Genomic DNA, 16,639 nt, shown 5'->3' on the forward strand with positions numbered 1-16,639 from the left:
CAAACAACTGATTCACAAGAATCTCAGTCATTCCCAAAATTATTGCACCTCTTGGTAAAACTGGCCCAAAGGCCTAAAAATTAACATGGGTTAAAAACAACAATAAACAAAACCAATGAACCTCCCAAACAAACAAACAAACAAAAGCCCAACAAAACAAAAAAATCCACAAGCTAACAGGTTTTCCTTTAACAAGCACTACGGTAGAAATCTCAGTTGCCTAGTGAGGGTCACATGCTTCAGATAGCTGTACCAGCATCATGGACAACACTTAAGTGGTACTGTATCAGTCCAATCGTGATCTTGTTATACTCCTCAAGATTCTTGGTGAATCTTTCACTTAAAAGATTAAAATAACCCAACTAAGTTTCTGTGCAAGTTTGTGAAATGAAACCTTTCTAAAAAAACACCTTGCTATTCTACAGGTTGAAAACAATTGAGGGAAATAGAAAAAGGAGGAAAAACGAGCGGAAAACCTGCTGCTGATTCATGGAGATATGATTAAAAAGCCTTAGAATGACCACACTTTTAAAGTCAGTCAGCAAGTCTTCCTGAAGCAGAAAAAGGCAGAAAGGATCTGCAGGAAGCAATACTGAGCACAGCTGTGAAGTTATATTTACTCATCTTCACTGTCTCTTAAGAGACCAGAATACACCAGGTAGGCTGTGCAGTGCTAGGGACACACTTCAGTTCTGCTGAAATCCAGTCTTCCTAGAACTTGTATCTGAGCAGGAGCCTTGAATTTTCAGTTATTTGGTTTTGCCACTGCCATCCTTTTCCCAACACCTCCAGTATTCAGAATCACAATGTAGAAAAATACAATAATGACGTCAAAGGGGCAACATACAATGGGTGCTGCAAAAATATTTCAGTGCGCTAGAGAAGAAATTAAGAACATGTAGAGAGAGATCAGAGGAAGTGCATTGGAAAGTGGTCACAGCTAAGCAGGCAGGCAAAGGAATATGATAACAGAATCAACTGGAGGAACTTCAAAACCCTTCTGAAAAGCAAAGACCTCAACTGAGATGTAGAAGATGAAACTGAAGTACCAAATTGAACATTGTTATGGGTTATAAAATAAACCCAAGACAACTATCTCCTTGAAAATAAATAGCTTTGCATTGATTTCACTGGATTTCAGCATCAACAGATTGTACAGAAACAAAAAAAACCACAATAGCTCTATCCCAAAGAATTTTTAAAAATGTTTTCAGTTTTTCATTTTTTTTTAATAAATGTGCTTTGTTCACAAAAGTAGTGACATAAAAGACAACAGAAATGCCAATACACATTTTCTTCCTTTTCTTCTCCAGCACTTTAAGAATGAAAGATCTCTTGCACAGTCATAATTTTCAAATATTTCATAACCTAGAAATAATCTTCTTGCACCAAAGCCAAATATACAACAACTCCTGATATTCACCACTTTATTATTCAGGGAGGTGTAAGTATTTATGTAAATCACACTGTCCTCCTCCACCACAATCTACTGTCCCTTGTGAAACAATACAAACCAAACCAAACCAAACAACAAAAAATCCCACAAAACCAAATAACCAACAAACCCACTTTGGGTATTTAGAATGATCAGCAAGAAAACCAAGCTGTTATGAATCTCAGGTCCCTTAACCACAGTGTTATCATTGACCTCCCAAAAAGGAGGATAAAAAAGATATTTTGGGGGATAATCTTGATCTGAATTTCATTTTTTTGTATATGAATCACAAACCAATTTACAGTAATCAATGCCAATGCATATGTTTGATGGTGTACTACTTGTTTTTAAACCAAGTATCAGTTAAAATATTAGGTATACTTTGAAGAATGCACATATTAACTTCCCATAAACAGTTGAATTTACAGCAGCAATATTTTAACATGAGCACTGCTGGAATAAGTGGTTAATTGGGAAGAAAGGCTTTGAATGACAAACATTTTAATGAAAATACTGACTTAAAGCCAGTTTTGAAGCCACTGTGTATTTCATTAGAGAAGTATTCTCTGTAACAAAAATTAACAAGTGAACCATGACTCTTGTATGTCTAACCTTAATTCTTTTTTTCTTTTTATACATCAGAATAGAATTGTTTGGTTTGTATAACTCTATCATTCAGATTGAATAACAGATTTGAATTAGGTATTTTGGAATGCTTTAAATTCAAGAAGGGACACAAAAAGCTTATGTTAAAGAATACAGCACCACAGTCCAGATCACATTTGAGTGTAAGCTGGACCAATGCAATTGCTCTATGTAGAAAATACTATAAAAGAAAAACAGGTAGGTCAGACTGTGACACATTCAGTGCAAAACTTCAATGGAAGGAGTAAGTTTCATTTTTGTAGCAAACACTGTAAAATCCACACTACAACTTCAATTTATCTAGCAACTTTCATATTATAAATATGTGGCAGTTTAATATGGTGTAAGATATATTTCATCACAATCACCTGTGAAACTGTATTAGTATTTTTTCACCAACTTTCAGAAGTCAGAAATAAATCATGATGTGGCACCTAGTTAAAATCTTTTAGTACTAGGCACTTACATATAGATTTAAGAGCCTAATATTAAAATCTGAAAATTCTGGCCATTATTTTTAAATTGAGGGAAATATAAGCTAAACTAATAATGAATCCTCTTTTTTTAACCACTGAGCAGAATTGATTTTTCTGCAAAAACTCACAGATTCATTACACAAGTTAAAAACTTAATAGATGTAAAAATACATGTTTCCTCTCCTTACAGTGCAGACCAGTTTTCAGTTAGCTATGGAGTTTTTATTTAACTGAAGACTTTTAGGTCCTAATACAGCAAACAAAAAGTGTATGTTAATTTCACTTGTGTGGTCTGAATTACATGGCTTTATGCAAATACGTGTATCCTTGAAAAACTTGTACAATTATGTTTCTTTTTACAAAATCAGTTTGTAGTCACTGGCCAGCTTAGAAGGTCTACAAATAAGGACAATTCAAGAAAAAGTTGTTTCTTTCTAAAATGCATAAATAATTTACTTTAAAACATGACAAAACCCACCCTGTCCCCCAAAAACACAGTTGGAAGGGAACACAGAACACCATAGTTGGGGAAATACTGATATATGTTAGTGCTTGTATACTCATAAAATTGCAAAACATGTTCCAGCTTTGAAGTGAAACATAATTGTCTAGACGTACCATACTCCTCTGGGGGAAAAAGCCTCTTCAGAAATTGCTGTTTATGCAATGAAATTACACAGTATGTGTAACTATGGATGAACAGATTCCTGTGTTTTGGTGTTATGTCAAGAGGGCTGCAATAAACAGAAAATCAAATGTGCAAGCATTGTAGTTTCTCCAGCCTGGGCTTAACCAGAGTGAAACAAATTTTGGAAGAAAAAAGTTTTGTTCCATAATTAAGAAGGGACATTTGTAACCAAGTGTCTTAACCTATCTGCACATTTAATTAAAGTGCAAATTATTTCTTCCTACATACACTTCTCAGAAGCCCACCAACTCCAGTGCCTTAAGCTCAACCACACTGAGTTAAAATACTGAAACAACATTTAACAAATTAAATAGAATTCACACTTCACAGCACTAAAGAAAAGAATGGTACCTTTCTTGAAAAAAGAATAGTGATACAAATCTAAAGAAAGTAACAGCAATTTATGCTATGACATGAGTCATTTGCATAAAACTTGTATTTTTTCACTTTCATACAAGAATAAATTTTAAAATTCAAAAGTAGAAAAAAATAGCAAACTCTGTAAACCTTTGCATTTTCTTTATGCAAACCATTTTTCTGTGTTGAGCCCATGTTAGTATAGCAAAATTAGTTAAGCAAGAGATTTTACTGAAAGGGCATTTCAACGACTACATTAACTTAGAAGCAATATAGGATCTTCTAGCTCATAGAAAGGAATAGAACTAGACTGGCTTTCTCCAGAGTCTGAGTCATAGGGAGCATCAGGTAGCTCCATAAAACCGTAAGCTAGCTGTTCATCTTCTGTGTCTGACCGAACATAGCAGGCAGTGTTGGAATACTCCTCATCCTCTATAGTGTTGAAATCCTGTGGGATATACAACATGCCTGGGTAGTTCCTGCTAACTAAGTCACTTGTTGTTTGCAGGGAAGTTTTCCTAAATGCCATCAGGTGCATGTGAGAAAACTTGGAATACTTGAAGCGTTTAAAACCCAAGGACTCTATGGCAATTTTCCAGCTTTTCATCATCATAGCCCGGCGATTCTGATGAGATGAATCAGGAGTTATTACAAGCAATAAGCCATTTAATACGAGAAGTTCATGTGCCTTCTTGCAGCATATCCATCGTTGATAGGGTGATGGAAAGTAAGAAAGAAGAAGTGAGAAAACAACAACATGGAACAGTTCTCCAGGTAGAGAATCAATGGGATTTTTCAGTTGCTTAAGAAAGGCATCTATAGCATCTTGTGCCAGTTGAAGAGGTTGCTGAATTTGAAGATTTAGGAAGTCACATTTGTATACGCTCTGGTGGAGTGAAAGAAACAGAAAACCGAACATCAAGGTTAGTTTAGAAGAGCAAATAAAACCAAAATCCACAGAAAAATCAGTGATTCCCTTAAAGAAATGTCAAGCCTGCTGAACATTCCTCTTGCTATTAAATCAATCAATCTAAAGGAAAAATTTAACACACATGCAAGATTTTAGATGTGCAGTATTTTACTAGAGATTTGATAGCAGAGAACTGTTAATTAAAAAAATATCCTCAAAAGAAAAAAGTATTGAATCAACTATCTCACAAAATATTTAAGAATTCAGAACATTGCTTGTGTTTTTACAGGTGCTGAAAGCCTTTTATAGGTTTTTGTAAACCTGAAATAAGTAATTAGAAACTAAATTTGATACCTCAGAATTTCTACCAGTTCTTTAAAAACAATCCAAATCCTCAGTAGTTTGGTCACTTGGAAAAAAGTGTCACTTTTTTTACTGGTAAAGACACAAGGAATAACAAGGCAATACACATTTTAAAGCTACAACACACTGACTGCTTTGCAGCAGTGATGTAGATCCACGTTTTAACTTCGCTGTAAATGCAAAGTGTAGTGGTACACATTTGGGCAGTTATCAAAGCTAAGGAACTACACATCATCTGTTGATCATTTGTGCACTCAAGCTGTCAAAGACTGGAAATGACATCACAATACAACATACAGAGAATAAATTCTTAACATCCTTAATCACAAAGCATTCAAGAAGTAAACGCATGTACTTTAGTGAATTAAAGTTTTGGCACTTCATATCAAAACCTGGGACTGACTTTTCATATAAAAAGGTAGTAAGAGATAATGTTGTGATCTGATAGCCACAAAAATTCTTTATTAATGCCTAGAGAATGTGCAGTGAATGACAGACACTAAACAGGTAAGCAAATACGAAAGCAGACACAAAACATTCTGTGGAACACATCTGAAAGGTGGAATTAAATCTGTTGCATTTTAATACCATAAAAATATCTATAGTGTGTTTTATGAAGCAATATTCAAAAAAGATTGCTAGAACACTATTGCAAGGGCATTCATAAAGGAACTAATATGCACAATTGTATTCAAGTAGAAGAGAATGTTATTTCTGTCCATATAAAATCACAGTCTCTTCTGAGAGTAAGCAGAAAATTACAAAAAATAATCAATGTTCAAAAAAATCTGATTTATTTTTCATTAGCTTTAATCTTGGCCTTCAATATGCAAAGATCTAGAAAAAGACTTGCATTATGTGGCTATAACCAAGAAATTTTAATTGCAACCATTATACCTGTAGGGCTATATTCTGTTTCCCTGTAATACTGAGAACAGGAAATTAACTGTAGCGATTTCATTATATCCTCTAATAAGTTTCAAAAGAAATAAGCATTTTGAAAACTGATTGTTCAGAGCGACATGCTAACTTTACTTAGAACTTCAAAACTTCAAGACTTAAAAAGTTAGTGGTTACACATATACAGTTGAAAAAACCAATTTAGACTGCAAGTATTTCTGAGTAGTGGAGGAACACAAGTTAGTTACGCAGAAATAATGTTAAAGACAATTTCAGGACTAAGGTATATTTCAAGTGGAATCTGTAACCAGCTTTAGGACAAAGATGCTGCTAAACTGGACTTTGCTACTAAACTTCAGGTATCCAAGTCTTGAACTGATGTTTAACTCCTCATAGACACTGAAACAACAGTAACATCTCACTGCGTCCACTGACACCTAAGAACACAATCCTACCTATGTAAATAATTTTCACAGATATTTCACAGAATATTCTGAGTTGGAAGGGACCCTCAAGTATCGGGACACATATTCTAATTTTTAACTCCAGTACCCTTCCAGCCACTTTTTTTTTTTGGTCTCAGACTATATGTACTCCAACACAACATCTGCTGCAAACTCCAGTCTCAGTTTCCATCCTCCTAGCTTCTAATAATGTATGTTTCCCTTCCCTCAGTATACTTTACATGCGGACACTGGAAATGAGTGAATGCTGCCTAACTAAAGAAAATAATTGATCTTTTCTCAGTAAGCAGTTTCCCTCTCTCTCAAAACCCAAAACCCTTCAATGGAAATATTTCCATATTCATGTATCTACAGTTTGCATTCTCTGTATATGAAACAGAAATTCTAAAAATTTTGAAGACATTTATCCTTTAGTTACATAACTAACATTTCAGTTCCTTTCCTAGTATTTCCACAATTACATCCTTCTTATTCCTCCAAATTAATTGAAGTATTACTCAACTAGTCTATATCCAAAACATTTCTATATGAAGGTGGATAATCTTTTTTTATTTAAGAAAGAATTATTTAATCCTCTAATCAACGTTATTCAAGAACGTGGCTTTGTAAGAAGCCTCTGAGCTTCAATTTGTTTCAAAAGGTTCTTTTGATAAAGATACTTCAAAAGATACTTTAGTATCTCACCCAAGAAACCTGCTAAATCAGCAAATTTTACCAGTTCTTTTACTTTCAGCTTTTACCACAAGTTATCATGATCAATTTTTCAGGTCAGGAGATGACATTAACTACCACAACAAACCTCTGGCTTTTATTCCAAAAACCTTAAATCAGCCCAGTCAACTGCTGGCCTAGAGATAAATTAATTCAAGAGGTTATGGTGCTGATGCAGCTCTAAGTAGAGTAATCTTCAGTACATCAGGGCTCATTAATTCTGTTTTGCAGGTAGGACTAAGCTTATTCTAGGAGATGCATTTGACTGCTCAAACTATACTCTCTGTCCCTCCAAGAATGCTTGCACAGCCAGGCTTCAAGATACTCTGAACAAGCCAAAGCATCCAAGAGAATCAAAGATGGTGGTGAGTCTGAGACAGGCCTCAGAGCAAGCATGTGTGTAACCACATGTACATTAGAACTCTGGGAAGCTCCTACCATAAAGCTATGGTACTAACCACGTCAGACGACCAGAAATCAATTATCTCATTGTTCATTTGTACTTGGAGAGAATCTAAAGGACTAGCTAGTACACAGAAATTGCTTGTGTTCCTCCATTAAATCCATAGAAGTTATTTTTTCAAGACTTTTACCAATAGTGGTTTTGGTCACTGTACATTTAAATTTATTTTCATGAGAACAAATGTAGCTTTCTTACGAAAACAGAACGACAGATTAGAAGATAGAAAAACGTTAACTAGGCATACTCAAAAATGAACGTTTAGGTTCAACTCATGTAATGTTAGGTACCTAGGCTGCCATTATAGTCACTGGAGAATTAGTCAATACAGAACACAATTCACCTCACCATCAAACAGCAGGTATTTAGGTTTAAGTGCTTTTAATAGATCTTCACTGACTGTAATTGGAACTTAGAACCTGAGATGTAGACACTGAGGATCTATATATCATAGCTAGAAATTCACTTGCCATGTATTTCCATTTTAAATGCCAGAGGCTGCCATTTCAGTGGCATGTGACTTTTTTACTTCCTGTGTCATGCCCAGCAGCCCTACACAGTCCTACAGCCTCCAAAGTGGTGGAAAGCAATCATGCTGCCTGTGTTTCAAATTAGGCAAGACGAAATCTACTCAAAGTTTGTGTTTCAGACAGAACTAACATTGAATTGCTTTTAAAAGCAATTTATCAGACCCAAATTTTTAAAGAATATCTTTCAGTATCTCTCAGCATATATGCAAAAATACAAATGAGGTGTTAATGGACAGAACACGGTAACAACAACAACAACAAACGACCAGGCATTTCGCATGTAAATCACACTGCAGCAAAAATAAGAGAACATTACTTTTCAGTTAATGGTATTATTTCACCTGTACACTTCTTTTCACCTCTCCACTCTTAAAGAGGGTTACCTTAGGCCACAGATTTTAACAGAGCCTGATTTTTAACTGTAAGTAGTCAAGGTGTGTATAGTCAAAGGCTTTTCTGTTTTCTGCCAGAAATGTATTTCCGTATATTTTTAATAATTTTTATTCCACCTTATCCTTTTGCCTGGTTGATAAATGCAATTAATGCTGACAGAAATTGGGTCAAGAGCAAAAGACAAAGAACATACGATGACAGCAGAATTAAGGCATTTGAGAACCCTACTGCCTAGAGAAAATGAAGCAATTTGCCCCAAACGAACTGATAAATTTGTCCTCTGGATTGTGGAAGTTCAAAAATATTTCTAGCAATAAACAGAAATGCTCCCTTATAGTGCACTGCTGATTACTAAATCTCCCCAGAAAAACCCACCAAATACAGTCACTGATCATTTCCTTTGGTCAGTGAATGCAGCTTCTGAGAGGTTCTTGCCTAAGGATAAGCCTACTTAATTGTTATTTATCCCTTTTAAGATGCAGGGACTCATCTGAAATACCACTGAAAGATGGCTACTAAAATTTTCCAATTTCAAGATTAGAAACGCCATTATAAAGGCATAGCTGTGGGAAAAAATCGTATTTTTAGAAGAAAACACAACTAGGACTTAAAGCCTGTTCACAGGAAAGAATGCAGTGTTTAGTTCCTACTAAAACAGATATTTAGAAAACCTGTAAGTATTAAACATACTTTTTTTACAGTCAGTTTGAGGCATTCCAAAAATCTGAGGATCAAATTTATATTAAATACCGCAAACATTACATACCTCAACAGCTGGAACAATGTCTATGCCAACTGTAAGAAATTCTTCAAACTTCAGAAATGGATTAAAGCAGCTACCAACATCAAGTAATCTGATCTTTCCCAAGGAGTGAAGAAACCTAAGGAGCAGCAAGAATTAAGTTTTATTAAGTGTAACTTTTAAAGCTACATTCTGAGTTACAATTTCAGATAACTAATGCAAAAGATTCTCACAGAACACCACAGTAGTGACTAATAGAAGTGAATGCCTTACTTCAGTTGCTGAGATACCCAAAGAACCAAGTTCTGTCAGTGAAAGCAGATGGTCCTCAAGCAGAAGAGTTTTGTTCAGAGCACCAGTAATACTACTAACTTGTGCACTTGTAGTAAGTAAATAAAATGGGAAATTGTGTGTCCACTAGACAGGCTTTCTCATATTGTTTTGTGTTTCTCACTTAACTTTTTTTGTGGTATTTACTAATTTTGAAGTCACACTAGACACCAGAGTTAAAATTTTGTGAGTTGAAAAGGGAAACTGAGAACAACTACATAAAGTGCCTCATTTACAGGGCTGCAATCTAAAAAAATTCCATGATGATTTGTAACATCTTAGAATATCCAAAATCCATTAACAGAGGCAAACAAAGTCACAGCTTTCGCAGGGACTTCACAGAGAAGAGAATAACTTTTCCAGAAAGCAAATGTTTTTTGCTTCAAGTTTCTGTAGCCAAAACCAATTGGCATCTCCAAAATACCACTTTCTGGGAAAGGCTCAGCCCTGGAGAGAACTGCAAAAAAACTTTCAGAAACAGATGTGCAGGGCCAATAGAGTAAAACCAAAAACAACGTGCCTGTACTCATAGCAACAACAAAGCAGTAAGGAATACTGCAGGGAAAAAAAGCCTCTAAGCAGCAATAAGAACTGTTGGGCTCTCTGGGCTCCTTCTGGACTCCCAGTAACCTACCAGAGAAAGGATGTTGGAAAAACAAAAGAAAATGTCTCATTGCATTCGGCAAAATAATAAGGCCAAGTTTAAGCATTTTGCTTCTACATGGAATAGAAGATATCCAGGGCATTCTTCTCTCAAAATACTATCATGACCAAGGCAAACAGTGCAAAAATTACCTCTAAGTTAAAGCTGCAAATGCTACGAAGCTGCCCTGTAAGTCAATCAGTACTGGAGTGAGATTTCAGAATGAAGATGAAAGCAACAATTTTTCCAGACTTGGAACAGGAGTTTGGATACTGTGTAGGCAGATCCTAGTAGCCATAAATCACAAAGGGCTCAAGTCAAGTAGTGTCTTTTCCCACATAAGAGCAATATGAGGTTTCTCATACCATTGTATCCCCTTGTCTAGCAAATGGAGACACTAATGGCAGATTCTTCCTCATTCAAACACAAAAATGCATGCCTATATGTATTGCTTGCATTCTATATGAGTCAAATATGGTAACAACAAATCAATGGACACATGGGACACAGGAAGCATTACAAGAGGAGAGAGGACTCTACAGTGCAGAGAAAACTTCCCATAAAAAAGAGAGAGCCTCTAGAAATCTAGAGATGTTCCCTTTAAAGTGTTCAATGAAATACTTGTACAGATTAAAATTAAGCAGCAAATCCCAGAAGCCTCTAATTTCCAGGACAGCCACTTCACCTATGGTACAGTGAGAAAAAATCACTACAACGTATTCTGTCTTCCTATTTACAAAACGTGCCTTCTTCGCTGCAGTGTTATTTTTGACTGCTTAAAGGGGACACTACTTCATACTACTACAGCTTTGGAGCTGTAGTAGCTTGTGGAAAGCTACAACTCTGTATTCTGAACTAATCAGAACCCAGAAATTCTCATCTACACTAATAGACAACAAAACTAAGACATCTGATCCAGGGCAAATTCACTCTGATAGGTGTGTCACATCCAAGGAGTCTCGTTGACTATGTTCAATGCAAATATACTTTGAAACCATAAAAGTAGCAGATTCAGATGCTCACTTGTGTCTCGACTTCCTGTTGCTTGTCAGGTTTTGCTGCCTCTTGGAATACAGACGCAATGATTCAGTAGCAATTCTCAGGCTGTCAGTTATCAGCAGGAATAGGATACTAGTTAGGTGCTTGAAAAAATTTTGAAGCTCTTCAGAAGCACTTAGATACTGTTACCAACATACACAGAGAGCAGGGACCACTGATTTCTGTGCTCTGAAGATCACTAGTTCAGATACCTACTTTTCAGCACTGTACCTCTTAGGTCAGATTCCTCAGTGAGACTGTAACTGTAATCTGCACGACAATCATGGAGCCAGTGACTCTGTTAGAAATGTACTCTCGTTGAATTCCTTGTTAATCACCTTCAGCTCCATGTCTCCTAATGATTTTCAGTCAAGGCAACATTAACAGTATGGGAACTACTTTGCCACTGTAAGTAATCTCCAAGCACATCTTGCATCCACAGTTCTTAAATGTATTCGTGTGCAGGTAGAAAAAACAAAATGTGAGTAGGTAAATTGTAAGAAACTGTAAAAGAAGTGGACATAGTCTGGAAAATGAGTGCATTTTAAATACATCCCACAATTGTTTTATTTAAGAAGTTGTCACTGCCCACAGCAGGGTGGCTGGAACTAGATGATCCTGAAGGTCCCATCCAATCCAAACAGTTCTATGACTCTAACTTGATTAAATGGACTCCAGCTCTTGACTATTAGCCCCCTTAAAAATGCATCAATGCATTCAACTAGGTGCTGTACAGCTAAGTGACATTTTCTCTTGGAAGTAGATAAAAATAGAACAGTTGCTTGGCCATAAGAAAAGTCACTTATCTCTGAAATGAATCACTTCAAGTGCTGATTGCCTTTTTTACAGTTTTAAATTACTGTATTATTTATCAAGCATGGGAGGGGAAATAATTCATGAGCCTTATGCTGCTGCCAGAAGAGAAGAACAAATACATAAACCTGGTTCTGAGGGGTAACACTGCTAGGCCTCAAACCTTTCATAACATCCACACATAAATACACCCAACAGGAAGATGTAGCTGTCTGAGATACATATGAAAGAAGGAATGATAGGTTGTACCTTCAGAAGTCAAATCACTATCTGAAAGAATCCATACCAAAATGGTTGTGATTTTTACCACTAAGGATAAAAAGCAAGACTGTTTAATTTGACACAAAAAGAAGAGAAACAATACTCAAACAGAGAAAGCAAAGGTGGGGGACTGATTTATTGAAGGGAAGAGCTGTTAAACAGCATATAACAGCCACTTTTATCTCAAATAACTGAGTCACTTTGATGTCCAGCTTCACAGCAGGTGCAGTTGTAATGTTTCTAATTACATGTAGAGAACTCATTCTGGGATGGAACGAAGTAACATGGACAAGTGGAAAGGCTTACTTTTCATATAGATGAAAGCAAAGAAAAGGACTGCTCACATTAATTGTTTTTGAGAGACTCAACTTTATTCTGGCAAAGAGGTGAGCAACATGACCTACTCGAACTGGGTTCATCAAAGTTGCTGACATTCAGACCTGCAGTAAACTTTGCACTTCTGGTTCCTGTATTTCTCACCATACCCTTTAAGAGCTGATGGAATGCCTACTTCTCTTCACATCTCCCAGCATCTTTTTTACTACCTGTAGAACTTTTTATTACCAAGCTAGCTTTGCTCCTTACCAAGCAAAGTACAGTCTCTCTACAATGGCTTGTAAGGTAAGTTCAGAAAGAGCTCCTACCATTTTTAATAATACTTGAGAGAGGATTATGTATGGGATGAACAGAATTACTGTCTTTACACCTACCAGGATAAAACAAAAAGTCACAGGCTTAGTCTTACTGATAGACAAACCCACAACTCTTATTTGTAGTGTTACATGACCAGAATGGAGTGACTGTCTTTAAACACTGTGTGGAGATTCCCTCATACCCCTTGTACCAAATTTGAGACTTCACTACTAGATCAGTGTAGACATGATAAAAAAGCATTCCAGGAGAGATCTCTGCTTTGTGTAATACACAATCCATTTTCTTTCTGATAAACTCTGTAATTTCTTCTAAAAGGCAGCAAGAAAGAAACAGAATTTTGATTTCTCTGGGCAACTTAGACCAGTTATGCCTTGTTGTTGAAGGTCTGTACAGCTACTAATAACCTTACGATCATTAGTAGCTTACTCAGGTAAATATTATAAAACTTGCCTTCACCAGGTATGTTTTCAGAGGTGTGTATAAAGTTTTGAGAATGAAAATAAAAATCATCAGCACTCACTGTATTAACAAATACTTTTAAAATAATTTATAAAAATTCTCTATTAGCTCCTTTCTGTACACATTAGTCAGACCAAAAGAGAAGGCTACAAACAACTGGTAGCAAGCAGGCAGGTGAAGTTAGCTCTGCAACAGCCAATATTAACTGCAGAAAGTAGGAAGATAGAGAGAGCTAATGCTTTATCCTGACAATGCCTCCCACTGGTAGCCAGTTTTGAAGCTTGTATGATTATCAAACCTATTGATTTAAACAAACATGAGAGACACAAAAGATAGTGGCTCCTAAGCATAGACACACCTACTAATAGGATTAGTAACATGTCATTCTCTCCCTAACCGATACTACATCTAGCTTCAAGTAAGTGCTGATCACATCAGACATGCTACAATGATGAGGAAAAAAATCTCTTTACACAACAGAAAAAACACTATTGCAGGAAGTTCTAAGAACTAGTCCATAAAGAATATGAAACAAATCACAAGTGTATTTTTAACAGATTCTATGCTTACGCATTCATTATTTCACTGCACTTGCAAAATATGAATTTTTTTCCATCACACATGGAATAGCCACAAGCATGACACATGTTATTTAGGAAAAAAAAAATGGAGGGTGGGACTTCAGAATTAATAAAGTTAGCCCTGGATGCCAAAAATAAAATTCTTACATGAGTGAAGGTCACAAAGAAAATTAAAACTGTCGTTTGGAAAATACCTCAAGGATACTACAAGTTCTGCAAAGCCAGTCATCAGAAAGCTAGCGCATTAAAAGTTAAGGGTTGTAATTCCAAATTGCTTTTGAAGTGTGTAATTGGAATCAAGAGTTTCTCTGCAATTATTTATGAAGAGAAAGTTTTAAGTACTCTGATATTTACATTTGGCACTTAGTACTTACATAAGCAATTGACTTTTCAACAGTGCTGAACAGCCATTAGATTCTAACTTAATTAACATCTCCCTTATTTCACCTCAAGGTTTAATATAAATTGCTTTGCACACCAATGACATATTAAAGTGAAATTGCTCTAGCACTTAAATGAAGATGACTAAGTTGTCATTCTCAAGCAATTTTTTTTTTGGCATTCAACAAAATATACTACAACATAAACAGCTCTTGGAATGTATATATTCACATGAAAATGCCCCTTCTTAACTATCAAAAATACATCAGACTGATCTAACATGATATGGGGAAAAATATGTTGGGGTAAGTTTTAACACTCAAAAAAGGGAGAAAAAAAAAGTCTGAAAACCAAGTCAAACTTACTCTTCTGTCATAGTTTCATGATTTGTCAAGCCAAAGTTAGGCAAAGGATCTTCAATCTTGGGAGTCTGAGGAACATTTAAAGCTGGAGTGGTCTTAGAAGTAAGAAGTGCTCTTTTTTCATCTTTCTCAAGTGCTTTTCTTTTTCCACCATTCTGAAAATATTCTCGGCATACACTGAAAAGACAAAAAGAAACATTCCCCAGGAAAACTGAATGCTCTTGTTAGTTATTACTATAGCTAAGACACATACCAGAGGTTTAAGAGATACAAGTGCAGTCAGCTTTTAAACAAATCTGGATTTTATTTCAGCTTTGGTAAATCAGCTTTAAAAAAGATGTGATACACCCAGCAACACACTTAAAGTTGAGTGGTGGGTTGTTGGGGTTTTGTTCCCCCCCAAATTATGCCGTAAGTCACAGCTGAGTAACCAGATTCAAAATACTTTTATCTGGATAGACTTTTAAAGTAAGACAGCAGAAGTCTAGTCAGAATATTGCCAGAAGGTAAACATCAGCTCAGTTCTCCACTATAGCGCAAAGAGTTATCAAGTAGCTCCCTGTAAATACAAGGTTTTGAAATGTGTGTCTTGCTGGCACATAAACTGAGGGAAAAGAAACATAATCCAGATTTATGCGCAAACTTACATCCACCAGTTTTTAATTTTAATTGAGTTTGCCTGGGTCTATTTTGTTTTAAGTAACATATAGTAGATGTATTATTGTGAAAGACTTATTTTAGGTTTCAGTTTTTCCCCATATTTACTTATTTTCCTTAGAGAAACCAGAATGAAATAATCTAATCATACTTGAACAAAAATATTAGCCAGTTTAAAGAAATTAATGTCACCAAAAAAGTTATATAACTTTTGTGTACTTCAACCAGTAGTCAGCATTAGTGTATGAGAAGCACTATGTTTGAGAATAACTGAATTTCACCCACAAAATATAACTAGAACTGGAAAAAAATTGTTGCTGTGAAATTAAAAAGCCGGACACGCCCTACACAATTCAGTTTTTTTAATTAAATGTGCCAGCCAAGTATTTGCACAGAAATTTTAACAGAAATACTACTTGTTAGAATAATGTTTTCCTAACAACCCATTTTTATGATGCTTTCTTGAAATTCACTCCATTTTCCTCTAATAAAACTGCAGAGGTTTGTCAGAAACATTCCAGAAAACATAAATTCAAGTGTAGTTAAATAATACCTTATACAAAGCAGAATCAAGATAATGACACTTCCCATCAGATTTAAGAATGGACATGCTAGTATAATGTTGCATTTAAATCATAAATAGTGACAAGGACACCTGGAATACACAGGGCTTATCTAAGGTTTGGTGATATTTTAGGCATCAAATATACTCAATCTCTTCATCATATAAGATGTGAAGGACAATGAGAAAAAGTCAACGGAGTGGCATTGAGTTTCTTAGATGGAAACACACAAACAGATAGAAGTACCGATAGAAGTCCCTTTACCCCAAGATAGGTAGGAAAGAAGCACCTTGAATCAGAAATGTGTAATCACAGAATGGGTCATGTTAGAAAGGACCCCAGTGGGTCATCTGGTCCAACCTCCCTGCTCAAACAGGGTCATCCCAGAGCACATGGCACAGGATTGCATCCAGAGGGTTCTGGAATATTTTCAGTGAGGAAGACTCCACCTCTCTGTGCAATCTGTTCCAGTGCTCAATCACCTGCACAGTAAAGAAGTTCTTCATTTTCAGGTGGAACTTCCTGTGCATCAGTTTCTGCCTGTTGCCTTTTGTCCGACCAGCTGGCATGACCAATCAGTGCCTGGCTCCATCCTCTTGACACCCTCCCTTCAGATACTGATAGGCATTGATGAGGTACCCTCTCAGTTGTCTCTTCTTGAGATTGAACAGGCCCAGCTCCCTCAGCCTTTCCTCAAAAAAGAGATGCTCCAGTCCAGGCTGCAATACTACCAGACATACAGGTTGCAAAATCATAGCAACTCCATCTATTAGAGATTGTATGTATGGAAAGACAACAACTCTAAAATTAACTAAGTATAAGG

At 36.0% G+C, this 16,639-nt stretch overlaps 1 protein-coding gene across 1 annotated transcript in view; it reads right to left on the reverse strand.

Moving 5' to 3' along the window:
- Window positions 1–1,207: 1,207 nt before the first annotated feature.
- BMT2 (base methyltransferase of 25S rRNA 2 homolog) overlaps window positions 1,208–16,639 on the reverse strand; it is a 36,236-nt gene continuing 20,804 nt past the window's right edge. Inside the window, exons 3-5 of the mRNA XM_042018056.1 lie at window positions 14,600–14,773; window positions 9,099–9,213; window positions 1,208–4,487 (exon numbers count right to left, since the gene is read on the reverse strand). Coding sequence (XP_041873990.1) covers window positions 3,858–4,487; window positions 9,099–9,213; window positions 14,600–14,773 — 919 coding nt within the window. The 3' untranslated portion in view covers window positions 1,208–3,857. The remainder of the gene's footprint in view (window positions 4,488–9,098; window positions 9,214–14,599; window positions 14,774–16,639) is intronic.

Source organism: Corvus kubaryi, unplaced genomic scaffold, assembly GCF_017639235.1.
Source record: "Corvus kubaryi isolate FWS band 111438036 unplaced genomic scaffold, C.kubaryi_AGA036_p1.0 137, whole genome shotgun sequence".
In the NCBI taxonomy this organism is placed as follows: Eukaryota; Metazoa; Chordata; class Aves; order Passeriformes; family Corvidae; genus Corvus; species Corvus kubaryi.